Genomic DNA, 20042 nt, shown 5'->3' on the forward strand with positions numbered 1-20042 from the left:
GAAAAATTAAATTAAACAATAATTAGAAGACTCCCTATCACAAATGTTCATTAGCTTGTTGATAAATATGACATGGCACGACAAATGCATGGGATAAACACTCTCAATAGACTGACTGACTGACTCGCACATTGCTGATTGCATCAAGTGCCTTTAAATAAATTCAATGCTAAGTAACTCCAACCTATCTGGTTTAGTTATTGTAAACAATTTTTTCTCATAAAATGATTGAGGCTCTGCAACAGGTAGGTATAGTAAGGTTCCTCATATCACTAAAAAATCCATGAAATATAGATATGTTGCCGAAGGATTTCTGTAATCCATATTTCAATCAAAATGTTTATAGTTGTAACAATTATAGCCACAACTGATTAAGTAGGTAAAAATCTCATCTAAATCAACAAATGTCAGCCACATCATGCATAACGGATATTGCTTAGCAAAATTTTTAAAGGTTCTACACGCATGACTCTAAACATAAACACCAGAAGCAAGTAGTAGGAATAAGGACCCGAAACCCTGCAACAAATATCATCATCGAATGTCAGCTAATTAAAATATGCAATAACCAATTACATGTGACAAATAAACGCATATAGCAAACTGTACCAGAAAGAAAGATGCCAATGCTCCTGTTGTAACCTCCTTGACAAGGCTGCGGTTTCGCCTAGATGATGTTGCCTCATAGCTGCAAAAGATACCTACCAGCTGTTATAAACTCAAATGGCAATGCATATAATTAAGCTCTTAAATATCCAGATACTTACTAAACTTATAATTCTCAAAGAGGAAGATAACTAATAGAAATATAAGGGAGACCACAACCTAATGTATAGCAATTTACGGAGTATCGTGTTCAGTACAATTGAGGTGAAAAATAAGCATAATTAACATTTAAACTTCATTTCCTATACATTATGCCTAAAGTGACTCTTCAAACTTTGAAATAGACGCCGAGATAATTGACGTTTGACATGAAAATCATTTTGAAAGCATAAAGTATGGAAATTGAACGATTTTTTTTTCTCCACATAATAAACATGCCAAGACTGTGCATTACAAATTTCGAATGGAATTTCAAAGGAATAAGAAGTAGTAGAACCAAAAAAGGAATACTTAGAGATTCACATATATCCGCACTGTATCATTTAAATATAACTTGAAGAGAAGTTCTCCAGAGAATTGATGCTTAACTCAAATTATTGTATACTATGAGAAGATAAATAATAATAGAACTTTCTCCAATTCATTAACATCTCACAATTATATACCTAAATGTGCAATTACGCATTAACTTTCTAAAGTACGCGCCAAGAAGACATTAAAGCAATGTTAAAGAACTAAGTAATCCATGAAATTCCATAGTTTATGAACATTTTGCGCAGCTGTAAAATTCAAGTACTGATAATAACATGCAAATTGTGAGATCTGAAATTAAATTAAAACAAAAATCTGGTAATCAGTACATAATCAATTGACTAAATAAAAAGAAATTGCAGCTAACTACATTACTCCAACACAAAACCTAGATCTAAAAAAATGAATATCATCAAATTTTTTAAAAACGGAATCGAGAGCTTACATGAAGAAGGAAGCGGTAATAACGAGGCCGATCGTAAGCATAGAGACAGCTAGGGTTGGATACATATTCACCGGAACTGGACTCGTGATCGGTTTTGAAGCCTGAAAAATACAGAATTCAACTAACAAATCAATCGTATGAACAAATTAACAATGGAAGAATAATTAAATACGGTAAAATTCAAGGCTGTTACCATTTGTTGAGTCTCTGTTCTTCTTCTTCTTCTTCTTCTTCTTCTTCTTCGTTTTGGTCTTTTGATCTGAGAGTGAGTTTTTTTTTCTTCTGTTAATTATGACTGTGTTGTTATTAGGTGTATCGTTTACAGATTAAAGTTTAGTGGAGTCATGTTTGGAAATATCTGGACCGTTCGCTGAGTCTGATTAGTTTGGACTTTGGACCTATCGTAATGTTGAGTAGAAGAAGAAAAATGAGTTGAAACGACTTGTAGTTTGTTTGGAATAGAAATTAATATTTGTGCTTTAATAATGATAAAAAAGTGCTTATAATTAGTATCAATCTTTATAAATAAAATATATTCATATTGATATTATTTTTGCAAAGATATGTATACAAACTTTGATCAAATGTGATTTAAAAGATTTAAAATATATTTTAAATAGCGAGTCAGTGTTGATTTTTATAATATCTACCATAAGATCGAGCAAATTTCAGTTTAAAATAATACCGATATAGACATAAGAACAATGTTTATTCCGATGTCCACATCAGCATAATTTTGACGAAAAAATTGCAGAAAAATGACTCGTGTATTAAATTATAAAAATTAAAAATTCGTGTTAAAAAACATAAAACACTCTAAATTTTGTAATTTTTAAGCAATTAAGCCAATAAAACATAAACATGCATTTATGACTTGAAATATACTTCATAAATACATGCAGGGAATCAGTGATTCAAAATTTGTACATTTCGGTAACAAGGTCAATTCATCTACCCTTCATAAATACATGCAGGGAATCAGTGATTCAAAAAGATTTTGAAGCTGCATCAAGATTCTGCAATCTCATTGTTCTATTACATCTCTTTCAGTTCTTCAAATGTTTTTATTGTATCAAGATTCAAAAGATTCTTGCGAGTCGGAATGAACCACGATATTCCTGGTTAACTTCACTCATTTCACAGTTCCAGGATCCTGAAAGTCATTCTTATTAGCGTAGACGATATGACTACTATGCGTGCCAACCCGGCTCCTGTCTGTTGTGGAGAACAAAATCCGGTCTTGAAATGAAGAAATTGATATTCAGCAATTGTATCTGTCAGTATGAACAAAATTATATTCTAATTATCAATGTGAACCTGGCCATTGTCTGAAGATATCCCCATGTTCACTCACACTTTCTCCTGTCAATCTCCTCATCCTCTGCCATGAGTGTTTGCCCCTCCCGGTTCTCAACGGACCCGAACTAGAGTATCTCCTAAATGATCCCGTTTCCTGCCTCCCATACCTGACTGATGCACTGAACAACGACATCGACAGCCCCCTTTCCATGTCCGGCTCAGAATCATAATCGGGTCCTACAGGTTGGTTTCGGAAAGGGTCTAGCAAATGTTCTGAGCCTGCAATGGCTTCGGAATCCATATCAATAGATAAATCCCGGCTCGAGCTTCCTGAACCGTCTTCTTTTGCTTCATCACATTCGTTGCATACGAGTTTTAAGGCTTGAACTACCTCACCCATAAATGGACGGTGTGATACCTCTGGTTGCACACACATTGAAGCAATAGCCGCTACTTTTGCTACACTGTCAAATGGGACATCAGGTCCTAAAGATGGATCTGTCATTATTTCCAGCCCTTCTCGACTTGTTAAAAGCGGGCGAGCCCAAGCAACTAAATTCTCTTGTCCAGGTGGCTGTGACATGTCCACCGGTTTTCTACCACTTAATAGCTCTAGAAGGACTACGCCGTAGCTATATACATCACTCTTGACGAGAAGATGCCCAGTCATAGCATATTCTGGCGCCACGTACCTGCATGAAATATATATCGGAAACATAGAAACGTCAATTTAATTATAGCATACAATTTATGGGAATGACCAACCATGAGTCATACTCTATTAGACCATATATAATATGTCTGATCGATTTCTTCAACTGGGAATACTACACAACTAAATACAACTAGATTAATGCTCGTAATATATTACAATCAGATCAAATTCTTACCCAAATGTTCCCATTACACGGGTTGATATGTGCCTGTGCTCCTCATCCATGGCAGTTCGAGCCAAACCAAAGTCAGACACCTTTGGTGTGAAGTCATTTTCCAGCAAGATGTTGCTAGCCTTGAAGTCCCTATGTATAACACGTGGACTTGAATCCTCGTGTAGATAAGCTAGACCTCGAGCAGCACCAAGTGCTATTTTTATTCGGGTATCCCAATCAAGTGGAACAGATTTCTCATCAGCCCCTGCTAAAAGAGAAAGGACCGCAAGTATAAACTTCGCAAGAAATAAACCAATTAAAAAAATGGTATTTTCTCGGATCCGGAAATGAACTATCATTACCATGCAAATGAGATTCTACGCTGCCATTTGGTATGAGCTCATAAACCAAGCAACGTGAGCGCTCCTCTGTACATATTCCTATCAACTTGACCAGATTTCTGTGATGAAGACGGCTAAGCATTTCAACCTCCGCCAAAAATTCTCGACCACCTTGATTATCATCTCGCTTGAGAACTTTCACAGCCACTTTGGTCCCATCTTCAAGAATACCACTATACACAAGCCCAAAGCCACCTTCCCCAATTATCCGTGAAGCATCAAAGTTTTTTGTAGCATTTTCAATCTCACTTGCACTGAAGGTCTTAGCTGATCCTGTATAAGGTGCAATGCTCGACCCAAATGACAACGAAGTAGAACTTAGACCACTTCCATTTGCTGACCCAGTGGTCCCTACAAAATTCATAACTTTTCTTTATATTAAGCAAAGGAAAACTTCCACTTTACTTAAATACTTCATTATGCTTCAGTCACTAATCTGCGAGTTACTGACAGTAGCCAGAAATAGACATAGGAATTACCTGATGGTTTTGCAACTGAAGATGGCAAAGGCTGTAGAGTTGGTGTTCGTTGACGATTGTGACCTCTATGCCTAACCAGAAAAACCCAAGCAACAGCAGAGCACAGAATTAGAGCCACAGAACCCGACAGGGCAATAATAGCAATCATGCCAGCACCAAGCCCATTATTTTGGTGTCTTTTGTGCGGATCAACTCCAAGGGGTTTTATTGTCCTTGCATTGTTGTTATTTCCAGAATATGGACCGTCATCTATTATAGAAATGCCGGAAGGTGGAGATGGGGGCAGACCTGCAAATGCAATAGGTTCAAATTAGCATCCACACAAAAGAAAACTACCAGAATAAGATATTAAATTTTGCATATTAAAAATTTATATACCTGGATACCGCACATACAATACTTCATAACCACCAAAAATTGAGGCTTTTATTACTACTTGCTTATGCCAGAATCTCTGAAATGTTAAAGAGGCGGTTGTATTATCAAATCTTTCTCCAAGAGGGACCAAGTCAACGAGGACGATGGTCTTCTCCGGCTCCTGGCTAGCAGCATTGGCTCCCATAATACGAACTTGACTTTGTTTCATGAAAACGCCAGCAGCAAGTTCCTGAGCAAGCTCTGAGACCAAAGGGAAAAATGTATATAATGCAACACTCAAGCGCAGTCCAACTTGCATGGGTAAGACGCATCCACATGGAGAGCCGGGTGGAGTATTTGTGTATGGCTCCACACAAACAGTTTCTGAACAATCTATAGATAAAATCAACATATGTGTTACATTTAGTAAGACGCTAATTTAAAGAGACAACCAAAAAGAGTTCGCTGACATAAATAAAACCCAGCTTTTTGTACCTTCATTTGGAGGTGGCGGAGGGAATGCATGAACTGGTGGCTTAAAGGGCCTTTTTGGAGTCCTTGGTGAAGGCCCCAAAGGAGAAACTTGAGGGGAAAGAACAGGCACTGGGATATGCAATCCAGAGGTAACCTATTAGGCTTAAAATAAGTGGAGCGAGTAAATTTGAAAAGGGAAAAACAGAAGCAAGTTGGGGTTTACTTACTTTTGGTCCATCCAGATGCTTCTGGTGAAGATGGTGAAGGAGAAGGAGCAGGTGGGATATTGATCACTGGAGTAGGGAACGGGTGTAATGCAGAAACTGGTGATCCTGAAACAAAGGAGCTGCATTAGAAACTGTAGTGGTCATTATATCATTACTCTGATAATGAACCATTGGCACTTGCAGTATTAAGGTACCTGGGCTAAGGGATGGAGGAGCATAGTGTGTTCGCCTACTTGCTGGAATAAATGGAGAGACAGCTGGACCTGTCAAAATCGCCCACAAAATGAAATAAAATCAATAAAAACCACAATGTAATTATCAGGTTGAAAATATTTTCAACTAGGAGATATAGACCTTGCTGCTTTGGAGAGGGCGGAGAAAATGCAGGAGCAGGGCTGCCGGTGCTGGTTCTTGGATGGTGCTGATTATGAGATGGGATAGAAGGTGACGATGCGGAAGTGTGATTTCTTTTACTTAGAGGAGATTCAGGAGGCAATAAAGATGGAACAGGACCATGATTGAGATGCCAAGTTCCATGAGATGTAGAAGGAGCTACATTAGAAAAATAACTTGGTATCATTACATTAAATTTTCGTTCTTCACTAAACCATATTATAGAGTTGGTCGAATATAGTTAAAAATTTAGACCTTTGCTTGGGGGATGGCTCACAGACGGTAATTGATTTGGTGTTTCACTCGGTGGCGCAGCAACAGGAATTCCGAACCTTTTCCAGTCGATGCTCGGGGGAGGGCTTGATGTATGAGAGACATCAGGAGCAGGACCTGCACTTAATATCGTATCACCGAAATTAGAACAAGGTCGACGTATCAATTTGTATAAAGCTTGGGTATGGAAAAAATACTTTCTGTAAACATCATATGGAAACATCAACTAGTGCTATAACTAGTTTCACTACAAACATATGTTGTCTTGAGAAACAATTAGGCACTAAAATGGAAAAAGCACTTAAAACAAAAGCTACAAATACAATATCAAAGCGTCTTTTCAGTTTTCAAGTAACACGCTTTATAATGACAGAGAGCAACTCGTAGTGAAGAGACCTTTTAAAATTGATACTTTCAATTGAACACAATGTATATATACATCTCAAATATAATACTGAATATGAACAAATTTAATCGTTTAAATATCAAACGGAAAGAAACTTAAAGATGAAAATGAAACTTAAATATTTGTTGCAAGTGAAACCTGGTAGTGTAGAAGGTGATTCCTCAGGGAGGCTTGCTGGCGAATGCCCTGAAAATTCTCCTGTTGGTGATACAACTGAACAAACTTTCATCAGAAGAAAACAAACAACAATATGGGCAATTTAAATTTTTTAGTAGAAAACAGAAATGATTCTAAACTAGATAATATCTAAATACGCATACCGGGAGGCACAAATGGCATTTTTGCTGGTGCAATTGGATGAGGTGATAGGTGGTTTTGTCCTGCTTCCCTTGGTGGAGATGCAACTGATATTACATTAGGAAAAGTAAAAACTAAGAAAAAAACCAGAAATAAAGCCTAATAAAAATGATCTGATGGAAAATCAGTAAAACCACTAAAAAGAAATGGCAGACCTGGTATGAATGCCTCTTTTTTATGAGCACTAGGTGCTGTACTTTCAGGTGTACTAGCATTGATAATGGGTGAAGTCTCAGGTGCAACAGGGTGGATCACTGGTGAATCGTGTATCAAATTATCGGATGGTGGTGATGCTGGAACCAGATATAGCAAGAATATAATTGCTTTAGAAACCAATCTAAATTGAAAATCAAGGCATAACTTGAAATGCTAAGTCCAACAAACTAGTGACTAGAGTACCTGGCGGAAATACCGGACTCTGTATAATCGGGGCCTTTCTTCCAGAAGCATTTGGCGGAATATGTAGTTCATGTCCTTCAGCAATTAAGGGTGCAGGTGCTGCTGTATAATTAAATGGTGGAGAAGCTCTATTATCTGGTGCATTTGCTGCTGCAATACTTGGTGATGGCACAGTTCCTCTAACTTCCGGGGGCAATGGTGAGGACTTAGGTGGCGAAAGTGGGGAATTCAAATCAGATCCTGTATTATCAAGACAGAACCTGTTTTTTTAAAAACAATTCAATATTAGTTTATAAAGCGCTTTTGGAATTTACCAATAGGTAGTGGCCCTTCTGTAGGAGAAATCTCAGAAAAGAATGCTGGAGGAGGAGAAATATTAGATCCTGAAGAAGATTAAAGCAAAAAGCAGTTATTTAGCAGACATATTTGAGCAATCATTCGCATATTATTATCGTTTATCAATACGACACTCGAGAGCATTGACAATGACTCAATCTTAAATAAGTTTCAAGGAGTAAAAATTAGTGCAAAGAGCTAAAATGACCAATTCCATATGAATAAATTCTCCAAGAAATTACAAGACTACAGATTAGTATCATTGCAAGCTCTCAGAAACATTTAAATGAGTCAAACTCGATTCGGAAAGCCATAAACTCAGTTCACCTAATTAGTAAACATTCATTAACAAAATAAATCCATACAACTCACTAAAACATAATTCAAGAATAACCATTATCACCATAACAAAAATTCACAACTCAGATCACCAAATCTTTGAAATACCAAATGCATAAAACCAGACAGTAAAAAGATCACAAATTTACCTGCAGATCTTTGGACAGTAAAAACAAAAGCAATAAGAAAGAATTTCATCAGCTGAATAATTGGTGGCACCACCACAACACCCATCCCATAAACCACCAATCCCCCCAAACCCCTCAACAATTACAAAAAACTCCAAACTCTCAAAAACAAAAATAATGAACAAAAACACCCAAAAAGGATAAATTCTTCACTGTTATTAATTAAAAAAAACTTGAAACATAGCTTGAAGCAAACACAAAAAAAGTAAAATTATATTAAACCAAGACCCACCCGAGTAGTGCAATACAAGCAATGACAAGTTAGTTTAATCCAAACCCAGAATCAGTTTATTGAAAAGATTAAATTTTGTGTTTGGTTTATGAACTCAATAAAAAGGCTCTCAGCTTTTTTTTTTCTTACACAACTTGAAACTGAATAAACAGTTTCAACCGACGGTTTTTTAAAGTGCGTTCAGTTCTAACTGAAGATTAAACACATAAAAAGAAAATGACATAAACCAAGACTGTGTAATAAACTCAGTGTTACATATAATAGACTCCTTTTAAGACACAGAAAGTTTTGTGGGGACAAAATTTAGAGCGAGAGAGATAATATGAGAAAAAAGGTTAGTGGGAAGTTAATGTTTGATTAGTTTAGGGGAAAAGGTTAAAAGTTTAAAGTTAATGTGGATTTAAAGGAATTTATTACAATTTTATAAGTTGGGAGTTGAGGTTTTTGATTCTTGGGATTTGTTTAATTTGATTGATTGACTCTAGTGACTTTATTCTTAAAGAAAGTGACTGTATAGACAGAATAATTAGACGCATCCTTGATTTTTCCTTTTTAATATGGATTAAATTAGGTTATACACAAGTTAAAATTCTTTTTGTTTTAAGTATATTCTATTATATGTCATACTCTTTTCTTTTTTCAAAAATTAGTAAAAATTATACTCCTTCCCGTATATAATATTTGTCGCATTTGAAAAGATATTTTAATCCATAATATTTGTCATTTTATAATAATAAGAGAACATCAATTGCTATTTTTTCAAATTTATCTAAAATAATAGTCATAAATATTACTAACAAGTTTTAACATAAGATTAACTTAGTAAATATGATTATAAATTGGGACATATTTTTTTTTTTTTAGTTTTTATGTTAAAGTCAAATGCGATAAATATCATCGACCGGATGAAGTACAATATCGATGTTGATTTGTTAGCAGTTAGTAGTCGATTGTACTGAGTTATCAATGCATTTGCATAATTTATTATTTATTTTTAAGTTTTAGTACAAAATACATGTTCCTTGTTAGATTATCATGAGTGTTTTTCTAGCAAATTTCTTACAATTATGGCTGTTTTAAATTTAATATATTGATATTAGTTGATTTTTAGAAAAATATATACGACCTTTCAAATTGTAATTTATAAATATTAAAATAAAAACAAGTAATAATACTTAAAAAAGAAAACATCAAACTTTCTCAAATTTTAGTTCATTTGGCGAAACTAAAATTTATTATATCTTTTATCACGTAATACTTATTATTTTAATCTTGACATATGAATTAAAAGAAATTATCTTTAAATTGTAAATATCTCATCAAACTAATTATACTTTTAAATTTATTGATATTAATAATTGACTCTTTAATTGTATTATTATATTCTTTCAAGAGATAAATAATAAAAAAATTATCATCTTAATATTATAAAATGCAAATATTATGAAGTAAAAGAGTTTTCAAAGTATGAATTTTTATTATTATAAACTATTTCCATCTTATTTAATAAATATATTTTCTTAAATATTTTATTTTAGATGTCTCATTTGTATTAATACTTTAAATCATTTAATTTTTTCAATCCAAACACACCTATTTTTTTTTTTTGTTATTTGTCGATTGAAAACATAGTTATTTAATAAAAAAAAGTAAAAATAATTCACTTCTTCCCTTTCAAAGTAGTCAGTTTGAAACTTAAAACATCAAAATAACTTTTGATTGTATTTTTCAACTCAACTGTACAAAAATCAGTAAAGTATTTTAGTAAAAAGTAAATTTATTATAGACATAATATTTGAATTTTTAATTTCTGTATAGAAATTATAAAAGTATAGTATTATTTTAAATAAAGGAAGCATCTTTAGAATGAATAACTATTGTTTTAAAAACTTAAAATGTTATCTGATCAGCAAGCATTAGCACTATTAGTCTATTATGGCGCGCTTCTTACTTTTGAGTGCTTTTAATCCTAAACATAATCAATCAAATGGTTGAAACCTACCAAAAAATAATGGATTTTGGCAGGTCAAGATAGAAGCCACTTTTTTTTTCTTCAAATCAGATAGAAGCCACTTAAATTCTAAAGCTTTGGTATCGTAGTAAAACAAAACTCTAAAACTCTGGATGAGCTATAATTGAAAAATTATTTTAGTAATGGATTTACTTTTTCTAATTTAAAATTTAATTTTTAATGAACATTCGACTTTCTGAGAACCAAGTTTAACTTTTTTCTAATTCTAAATTCATACAAATTCTATTTGTTCATTTTAAAAATATTCGACCTCAGTTCTGATTGGAACTTGTCCTAATATGAAGATAGTTCTATCCTTGTGCGTGTAAATATATATTAAATTTTTATGAAAAACTCCTCTCTAATAGTAAAAAAAAAACTTAAAAATCTCCCTGATTTATCTTGTATACGAAAGAGATTCCGTTAAAGTGAAATGATGACTTCTAATTCTGTACTTGAAAGTAAAAAACATATATATAAATTAATTTGACAGAATCTAATTAATCAATAGAATTTATATATCTAATATTGGCTTCAAATATTTTTTGAAATATAACCAGATATTTCTTCAATAAAGAAATCATAAGATGAAGCCAAAACTGGAGTCTCTCGATTTAGATTGTGGCATTAAATAGGAAAACTGTAGACCCACGGATGATAGAGTGAGGCGCCATCAAAGTAATTATGGTACATGCCATGTTCTTATTTTGCATCATGTGACCCAAAAATTTGAATTTATGAACAAAATGAAAAAATAAAATACGAAATAGTTGACTTTTTTTGTTGTTTATTGAAATAGCTGACTTAATTTATCAAAAAAAATATAAAAAGGTATCAATTTGATCTTTTATTAAGAAGTTAGAAAGTTAAGTAGCCTTTTATCCGGCTCTTATTTCCTAAGTTTAAATCTGTAAATAGTTATTATGATGAAGTGTATTAATGAATAAAGCCGGTGAGGCCTAGCCCAAGTGGATAAGGTGCTCCAGTGCATTCCTGAGATCTCGGTTTCGAATCTCAGTAGGGCCAGTGTTTAAGGCCGAATTAAAATGGAAGTTTAACTACTAACGTAACTAGATTCTACCACAGTCAAAAAAAAGAGAGTTAAAATTTAGGAATATAAATATATGTTTAATATAATTATTAGAAGCAAAAGTTGTGATACGTAATGAAAAGGCTTAATCATCAAAACACCCTCCACCTTTTAGCCCTTTTTCAGTCTCATCCCGACGTTGCAATTTTGTCAAATTCACCCAAATTCGTACCTTCAGACTCAATTCCACCTTCAAATACTAAATTAATCTCTTCTACATTCGAAAAAAATTTAAATAAGTCATTCATTTTTAAATTTTTGTGTGGAAAATAGTTCAAATTAGTACTTTATAAAGGTTTTATGAATTTTTTCGAGTGGCAAAGAGTCCAATTTAATTTTGAAGGTGAAATTGAAAACCAAAAATGCAAATTTGGATAAATTAGATAAAATTACAACGTCGGAATACAATTAAAAAGGATGGAAAGATGGAGGATTTTTTGGTGATTAAGCCGAATGAAAATTCTAGTATTACTTTTCCAAAAAGAAAATCTTGTTTAGGGCTCCAAATCGGCATATTCTTTTCTTTTTTGTTTCCACGTGATGATATGTTATGCAAGTTACATGCACTTATAGAGACCAATTTTATTCGAGGAATCTTGGTTAGTAGCAACATTCCAAAACTATTTTATTTTTTGTGTCATTTCTTAGTGCAACCTGCAAATAAGTTCGGGGTTGTTAGTTGACACTAGTCGGTGATTTATCCTAAAAAAACAAATTGCAATACATAAAAAAAATAGGATAGGGATATCTGCATCTAGTGGTGTAGCTAAAAAAAAATACATTGGAAAAATTAAACGAAAAATAATGTTTTAAAATTAAAAAAAAGTTAATTTGCAGTATAATTTAATTTTTTTATACCGATTCAGATAATTTTGAATAATTGAGGAGAGCAAGGCCCTCCTACGCCCCCTTCCCCGTTATTGTCAATATCATATTGTATTTTAAAAACCAAACCAGTAGTAAAAAAAACTTATATTTTTAAAATTTAAATGCATATTTAATATTTTAAATAACAAATGTGTTGAAAAATTAATAAATAAAAAACTGAACAGTTTTTACGATTTAGCCGATTCAATGATTTTTCTCCGATTAAATTTTTTTGGACATTAGTCTTGATTTTAGAGAAGAATTAAACTGGACTTGCCTTCATTTTCCAATCAAACCGGTTCAACCAGCAGGTCCGATTTGATTATTAGAAGCATGCCATCACAGTGTCACATGTTACATATATGTATATGTTTGATTTTCATGAGTTTCAATATCAAGAAAAATAAAGAAATTACTGCATGAGAATCATCAAGGAGATTAACACATTAAAAATTAATCTCTTTCCAATAAGAATAATTATTTTAATTTTAAGAAGATTACAGCAAGGAATGTCCTGGTTCATGTGGACAGCCATAAAATAAGCCAAAGCAGGTAGATTTGCATATAATGGACCACTCACGTTTATAAATTGTCTGTATGTTACTAAAAACAGCTCCCAAAACTTCCAAACTTTGTATTATGATCATGTGAATGAATCTCATAGAAACTTCTTTATGGGTATTTTAATTATTAGTAAAAACTAAATTTTAAAGCAGCAGCAGTAACATAATAATATAATCCAAAAATTTAAATTATTTTTCAAGAAATTTTTTACTAATGTTATCTAAACTTGTGTTTGGACTTTTATTTTTATCAAATTTATATTTTAACTTTTTAAAACTATATCTAAAAAGAAATAACAATTTGCTAGTGATTAGTGTGCTAATGAAATAAAATTGATATTAATTTGAATTCCAATGCCACATATACACAAAAATAATAGTATGCAAATGATACACTTATTTATATGAAATTAAAATGACAAATCCTATAATTAGATTTGAATTTATTTCTCACCTTAAAAATTTGATGATCAATCAATCAACAAAAACACTTGTCAGATATAATTTTATAAAGTCCAAAATACTAGTAAAGAAAGTATCCACCCGAATACAAAATTTATAAAAGTTCAAACACAACAATTCACTCAAAAAGTCTTATCATATTCATTTAATATGTATCAAATTTATGGTTTTATAGTGCCAATTTGATCACCTCTATTTTTAATTTAAAACGAGAGAGAATCTCCCATCAACGGCAAATGAGTATCCTTTAAGAGGAGAAAATCTTATTTATTCCTAATATATTTTGGTAATATATAAATATCCACTATATTATTTTATTTTTAATTAAAAATTAACTAATATTATAAAAAAGGATTAAATATTAAATTTTGATAACTGTTTTTTTTATCTCTGACATACCAAATGGGTATAAACTGTATTCATGCGACTCACTCTTACCAAATCATCTTTTGTTGTTTCTAATATAGCATTATTTTTGCACTACAAAGTTTGCTTCAAACCCTCCATTTAAATGTACCATTGTCTACAAGCAACTCAAACTCATGGGGACCATATCAACTACCTTGTCATCAGACCATATTTGGATATACAATTAACACTTCATTATCTAAATTTAATGCTTATGCTAATTACTATTCCTCATCTTTTTGTTATTTTTGCCTTTCTCTTTATTAAGGCTGAAAAGAGAAGCCCTTTATGTGGAACATTACTGATATTGGCTAGAATCTTTCTAACCTATTTCACAAGGCACCACACTATTTAATTAATCCATAGGAACTTGTCATGCCATGTATTACTATTAATAATGCATTAACTATTTTGGTCCCAACAGTCAAATTTGGGTCCTGCTATAATGAAGAACAAGAGCTTTAGAAGTTGCATATTGGTAGATCTGCAGGTGATAAAAGAGGTGTAGCAATGGCCCATGTTCCATCAACATATTTGGTCACAATCACAGAAAAAGTATCATTACCAAAATTTCAAGACATGTGACATTAGCAAAATTGTGTGCTTCAATAATAAGTCCAACAGTTAAATATCAATCAGAAATTCACCAAATAAAAATTATCACAGCATCAAGCGGTTACGCTAGGAAGTTTCTTCTCTCGCAGCTTGCTGATTTCGCCGCTATCTGAACAAGCTCTCTAAGATTTCGAGAGATTCAAAAGGTATTTAGATTCAAATGGAAAATAACCACTTCTACGACTTGAAATGAAACATCTATGTCAAATAAAGAACTTAAAAAAAATCCAAGAACAAGGAACAATCACACAGCACTAACAAAAATAATAAAGTAGCAACTTATAAAAACTATTCCCATATGTTAAACCATATCAGGTGCTTGGATGGTAAATGCAAGTAAACAGATTTTAGGAGAATTGAGATTAAGAATTGAAGATGATAGAACATTAGAACCTATGAAGCACGGACACGGCGGGGACACAGCACATTAATTATATATTTAATTATATATATTTATACAATAGCTACGACTTAAGTAGCAATTTGCCCTCTCAATTTGTAAGCAATGAGCAATTAACACATAAATTAACTTTGTAGGCAAATTATTACACGAACTAGCTTACAAGTTAAGGGGCAAATTACCAATTGAGAAGACAATTAGCTTACAAATTAAGGGGCAAATTGTCAAAATAGAGCTAACAGTCCATGATCATCAAGATCGTGTATTGAATTGCCCACAAAGTCATTTTACTTGGTGTAATAACCAAAGAGGTACTAGTAGAATCTGGAGGAAGCTGGATTGGTGTTTTGTCAATGAGCTTTGGTTAAGAAAGTGGATGGATTCTTATTGTGAGGCCTCAAATGCTGGTATTTCTGATCATTCTCCTCTGGTGGTTAGAACAGGAGATGGTAGCAATACAAGGAAGTGTCCTTTCAGATTTTTTAATGTGTGGAGCAGACAATGATTTTCAAGAAATTGTTGGCAATGCCTGGAGTAGAAATGCTAGAGGTTCTAAGATGTTTCAGGTTTACCAGAAGCTTAAAGACCTCAGGAAAGATTTGAGATCTCTGAATAGTAGAGAGTTCAGTGATATTACCTTAAAAGTAAATAATGCTAAAAGTTTACTAAGTCAATTGCAGTCAGATTTAACTAAAGATCCATATAATGAGCATTTACATGATGAGGAGAGAGCAGTTAGCAACCATCTCTTTAAGTTGATGTCTTGGGAAGAAAGCATCCTGAGACAAAAATCCAGAGCCAACTGGATTAAACTGGGGGATCTCAACTCCAAATTTTTTCATAGGAGTTTGCTGCAAAGACAGGCCAGGAAAAAGATCAATAGTCTGAAGCTTAATGATGGAAGTTTATGTTCTGATCCTGAAAAGATTAAAGAAGAAATTATCAAGCATTTTGAGGCTTTTTTTGGTTCAAGATCTAATAATAGGAGTCATGCTGACCCATCTCTGCTGATGGAGGGTACAGTTCTTGATGATTCAGATAGAGCAGAGATTGCTAAAGAGGTCTCCCCAGAAGAGGTAAAAGCTGCTATCTTCTCCATTAATGAAGACAAGGCCCCTGGCCCTGATGGATACACTAGCTCATTCTTCAAAAAAGCCTGGAGTACAGTGGGAAAGGATGTAACTCAGGCTATCTTGGAGTTTTTCTCAAATGGAGGCATGCTTAGACAAGCAAATTCTACAGTCATCACCTTAATCCCTAAAGTAAACTGCCCTGAGTCAATTGGGGACTATAGACCAATTGCTTGTGTTAATGTGATATATAAAGGGATTTCAAAGATTATTGCTAGAAGAATTAGTAATGTTCTAAACAAGATTATTGATCCTTGTCAGTCAGCATTTGTGCCAGGTAGAAGCATTGTGGATAATATTTTGCTTGCTCATGAAATAGTGAGGAATTACCATAGAGAGAAAGGCAATAGCTGTGCAATAAAGGTTGATATTCAGAAAGCATATGACTCTCTGGAGTGGGATTTTATAGAGGAAGTTCTGATAGGAATGAGGTTCCCAGAGAAGTTCATCAAACTAGTAATGACTTGTATCAGAACCTCTATGTTTTCTATCATGGTGAATGGTGAGATAACAGGATATTTTGCGGGTAGGAAGGGCCTTAGACAGGGTGATCCTGTTTCTCCCCTTCTCTTTGTTTTATGCATGGAATACTTTTCCAGGTTAATGAAGAGGAATACCAAAACAGGCTCAGGTTTCAGCTTCCATAAGAGTTGCAATTCCATCAATTTGAATCATTTGTGTTTTGCAGATGATATGTTCATCTTCAGTAATGGAGATAGCAAGTCAATCCAGATTGTTAAAGACACCATCATCACCTTCTCAAATACTTCAGGTTTATCCCCAAATCACCAGAAGAGCACCATCTTCTTTAATGGAGTATCTATGCAAGCTAAGAATGAAATTCTGGACATAATTGGGTTTCAAGAGGGATCCTTGCCAATAAAGTACCTGGGGCTGCCTTTGATTTCTACCAGACTCACTAAGAATCACTGTGAAAGCCTTATTCAGAGAATTACAAGTAGAGTGAACTCCTGGTCTTCCAAAAGTCTCTCTTATGCTGGAAGACTCCAGCTCATAAACTCAGTTCTACTGAGTATGCAAGTGTATTGGTGTTCTGTCTTCATGCTTCCTAAAGCAGTGATAAAAGGAGTTGAGAAAGCCTGCAGGGACTTCTTATGGAGTAGTAACAACACTAGTAGGAGAAATGGTCTGGTTAACTGGAAAAAAATGTGCAACAGAAAAGACTCAGGTGGTCTAGGCATTAAGTCTGTTCTCTTGTGGAATAAAGCTGCCTTAGTTAAGCACATTTGGGGCATTGTCTCTCAAAAGGCTACCTTATGGGCCTCCTGGGTATCTGCTAACAAATTAAAGAGACTCAGTTTCTGGGGTATTGACAAACCTTATGAAAGCTCTTGGGTTTGGAGGCAGATCCTGAAAATCAAAGACTCTGTTAAACATTTATTCCAGTATGATTTGGGAGATGGGAAATCATTTACCTTCTGGCATGACCCTTGGTTGAAGGGGAGATCAGTTAAAGATTGGTTCCCAGATCTTAACTTGAAGGATGCAGACATTCCTAAGATGGCCAAAGTTTCTGACTTATGGAAAGGTAACAAATGGGTATCTCCTGCAATGTTTTGAAAACCGGACCGGAACGGAAACCGGCTTCGTCGGGGGTTCATGGTTCAACCGGTTCAACCGGGTTGGATCGGATTTTTTAATTTTAATAAATATAAATTATTTAAATTAAAAATATAATAAAATATGCATATATAATATTACATTTAGTCATTAATAAATTTATAATTTATTGATTAATATTTAAAATCAATTTTATTAAAAATTACAATTAATTCTTCAATGAATTTATAATTTGTTAATTAATATTTATAATAAATTTTATAATAAACTAATCATAAAAAGTTTTTTGTAAAAATAATAATAATAATAATTTATAAAAAGGAATAAAAATAACTATAATATATTTACATAAAAAATCAAAATTAAGTTTTATTATTTTTTTCACTTAAGTTAAATTTATTTTTAGTGCTGTCATTTTTTTAATATAAGTATGTAATAATAAAATAAATAGCAACTAATCCTTTTTTTAGAAGAAATAGCACATATTAGCATGAGAAAGCTTTGGAAAAGAGCCAACATCCCACGTGCATGGGTCTGACATTGTCAGATTAAACAAAACATGTGATTTGTATAAACCATTCAGAAAACCGGATTCATCCGTTTTTGACAAAAAATCGGATTTTTCCGGTTTAATCCGGTTTTAACCGGTTTTCTGCTCCTCTGATTTTTAATAGATAACCGGACCGGACAGGTGACCGGTTCCCGGTTAATCCGGTCCGACCGCCCGGTCCGGTCCGGTTTTAATAACATTGATCTCCTGACCCAATGGATGATACTACCTTAAATGCCTGGAAATTCATAGAAGAAAACAGCAGTGTGATCCCAGATGTCTTAGATAGCATCAAATGGAAAGGTAAACCTAATGGAGTTTTCAGTGTAAACAGTGCTTGGAGAAGTCTAATCCCTGAGCAAAGGAAAGTTTCTTGGCACAGAATTGTCTGGTTTGCTGGTATGATTCCCAGACACTCTTTTATTACTTGGTTGGCCATCATGGGTAGTCTTAATACAAAAGACAAGCTCCTGAGATGGGGAGTTACTACAAGCAATGTGTGCCCTCTGTGTAACTCTCAAATTGAAAGCATAGAGCATTTGTTCTTTGATTGCATTTTCTCATCTGATGTTTGGGAAAAAACTCTTAGAAATTCTAATGAAAGCAGACAGAAGTTTAGTTGGAGAAGAGAAGTTAGCTATCTGACTAAAAGAGCTAAAGGAAAATCATTAAAAGCAAAGGCCAGAAGATTATGGTTCAATGCCACAGTCTATCACTTATGGAGAGCCAGGAATGATGCAGTTTTTAATCAGAAAGTGCAAAACAGAGATTAGATCTGTGCTAGAATTTCAAATGATGTGAGGAGCAAAATGAGTTAGTTCTGGCTTCTGTGTAGTAGCTTGATTCTTAGTTGTTCTGCTGTCTGCTGTCTGCAGAGTTGTAATTAGTTAGCTGCTTTTCCCAGTTGGGAGTTGTAATTGGGCCTTTTTTGCAATATAATCGCTCCTTTGGTTGATTGACCAAAAAAAAAAAATGTCACAGAGATGGATAATCTATGTATCCATTATTGTTCATTTTGTGACCGGTATATTCTTATAATCTAACATTTAATGCCTACATCAATTCTAAATCCAGTTATAAACATCACATAGAGTTCATTGTTCTTAATATTTTTATTTTTACTTTTATTATAAGAACTGCTTTTTTTCAAATTTGTGAAAAATCTTATAATAAAAAATCAAATGATGAGAACTAAGAAAACTATGAGGTGCTTATAACTGGATTTGTAATTGATGAATAAGTCAATAAACACTGGATTATCTGTAATTCAAATGGGACAAGGAAAGTTTCCATTGTTCATTTCCATCTCTAATTCTATAATATTTTAAATTTATAAAAACAATTTTGAGAACACAACTCGGAAAACATAGGTTCATCCACTAAAAAAAAAATGCAAAGTCCCACCCACACTGCTCAATAACAGATCCATGTCAAACATGAAGCTAAAGATCTTGGGTCATCCAAGTTTGAAAAGGTTGAAGTTACCTGAGAGAAGTAGCATAGCAAGTGGAGAATTTAATAGTATTTTGTATCAAGAAAAAAGGCTGCCGGTTCTAGCATTTATTTGAATCAATCATTTGGTTGGCTCCAATTCTTCAAAATGTCTCTTCAATTCATTTACCATTTTTGTTTCCTCTTCTTTACCAAGTGAACAAGTCCTCCAATCAGCTTTCTCAGGTATGTTGAGCAAACCTGCAATAACCTGCAAATTGTTTCTTTTTCAGCATGGAATTAGAAAAAAAGCCTGACTTTTT

The 20042-nt window shown here is 33.4% G+C and overlaps 3 protein-coding genes across 5 annotated transcripts in view; all 3 read right to left on the reverse strand.

Moving 5' to 3' along the window:
* Positions 1 to 297: 297 nt before the first annotated feature.
* LOC126670761 (uncharacterized) lies at positions 298 to 1885 on the reverse strand. Its single transcript, XM_050364583.2, has 4 exons — positions 1776 to 1885; positions 1583 to 1683; positions 610 to 688; positions 298 to 519 (listed from the first exon to the last, which is right to left on the reverse strand). The coding sequence occupies exons 1-4, from the start codon at positions 1776 to 1778 to the stop codon at positions 472 to 474; spliced, it is 231 nt and encodes a 76-aa protein (XP_050220540.1). The 5' UTR covers positions 1779 to 1885; the 3' UTR covers positions 298 to 471.
* Positions 1886 to 2422: 537 nt separating this feature from the next.
* LOC126667740 (receptor-like serine/threonine-protein kinase ALE2) lies at positions 2423 to 8898 on the reverse strand. Of its 2 annotated transcripts, none has more exons than XM_050360798.2 (16): positions 8341 to 8898; positions 7831 to 7899; positions 7517 to 7756; positions 7273 to 7410; positions 7081 to 7164; positions 6899 to 6973; positions 6337 to 6471; positions 6043 to 6240; positions 5883 to 5951; positions 5689 to 5793; positions 5483 to 5590; positions 5009 to 5380; positions 4631 to 4918; positions 4113 to 4502; positions 3772 to 4018; positions 2423 to 3573 (listed from the first exon to the last, which is right to left on the reverse strand). In XM_050360798.2, exons 1-16 carry the CDS (start codon positions 8423 to 8425, stop codon positions 2889 to 2891), a joined length of 3288 nt encoding a protein of 1095 aa, XP_050216755.1. In that variant the 5' UTR covers positions 8426 to 8898; the 3' UTR covers positions 2423 to 2888. The 2 variants fall into 2 exon arrangements, with proteins under 2 accessions (XP_050216755.1, XP_050216756.1); XM_050360799.2 differs by having other exon boundaries at positions 3772 to 4015; positions 8341 to 8897.
* Positions 8899 to 14245: 5347 nt separating this feature from the next.
* Positions 14246 to 20042, reverse strand: part of LOC126669395 (zinc finger CCCH domain-containing protein 64) — a 10775-nt gene continuing 4978 nt past the window's right edge. Inside the window, exons 9-10 of one of the 2 annotated variants that reach the window (XR_007638486.2) lie at positions 19774 to 19990; positions 14246 to 14749 (exon numbers count right to left, since the gene is read on the reverse strand). Coding sequence is in view for 1 of the 2 variants with exons in the window: in XM_050362853.2 (XP_050218810.1) it covers positions 19862 to 19990 (129 nt within the window). In the remaining variant the exon portion in view is untranslated. Of the gene's footprint in view, positions 14750 to 19645; positions 19991 to 20042 lie in introns of those variants that run through there. The other variant, XM_050362853.2, reaches the window with a different exon arrangement.

Source organism: Mercurialis annua, linkage group LG2, assembly GCF_937616625.2.
Source record: "Mercurialis annua linkage group LG2, ddMerAnnu1.2, whole genome shotgun sequence".
Lineage (NCBI taxonomy): Eukaryota > Viridiplantae > Streptophyta > Magnoliopsida > Malpighiales > Euphorbiaceae > Mercurialis > Mercurialis annua.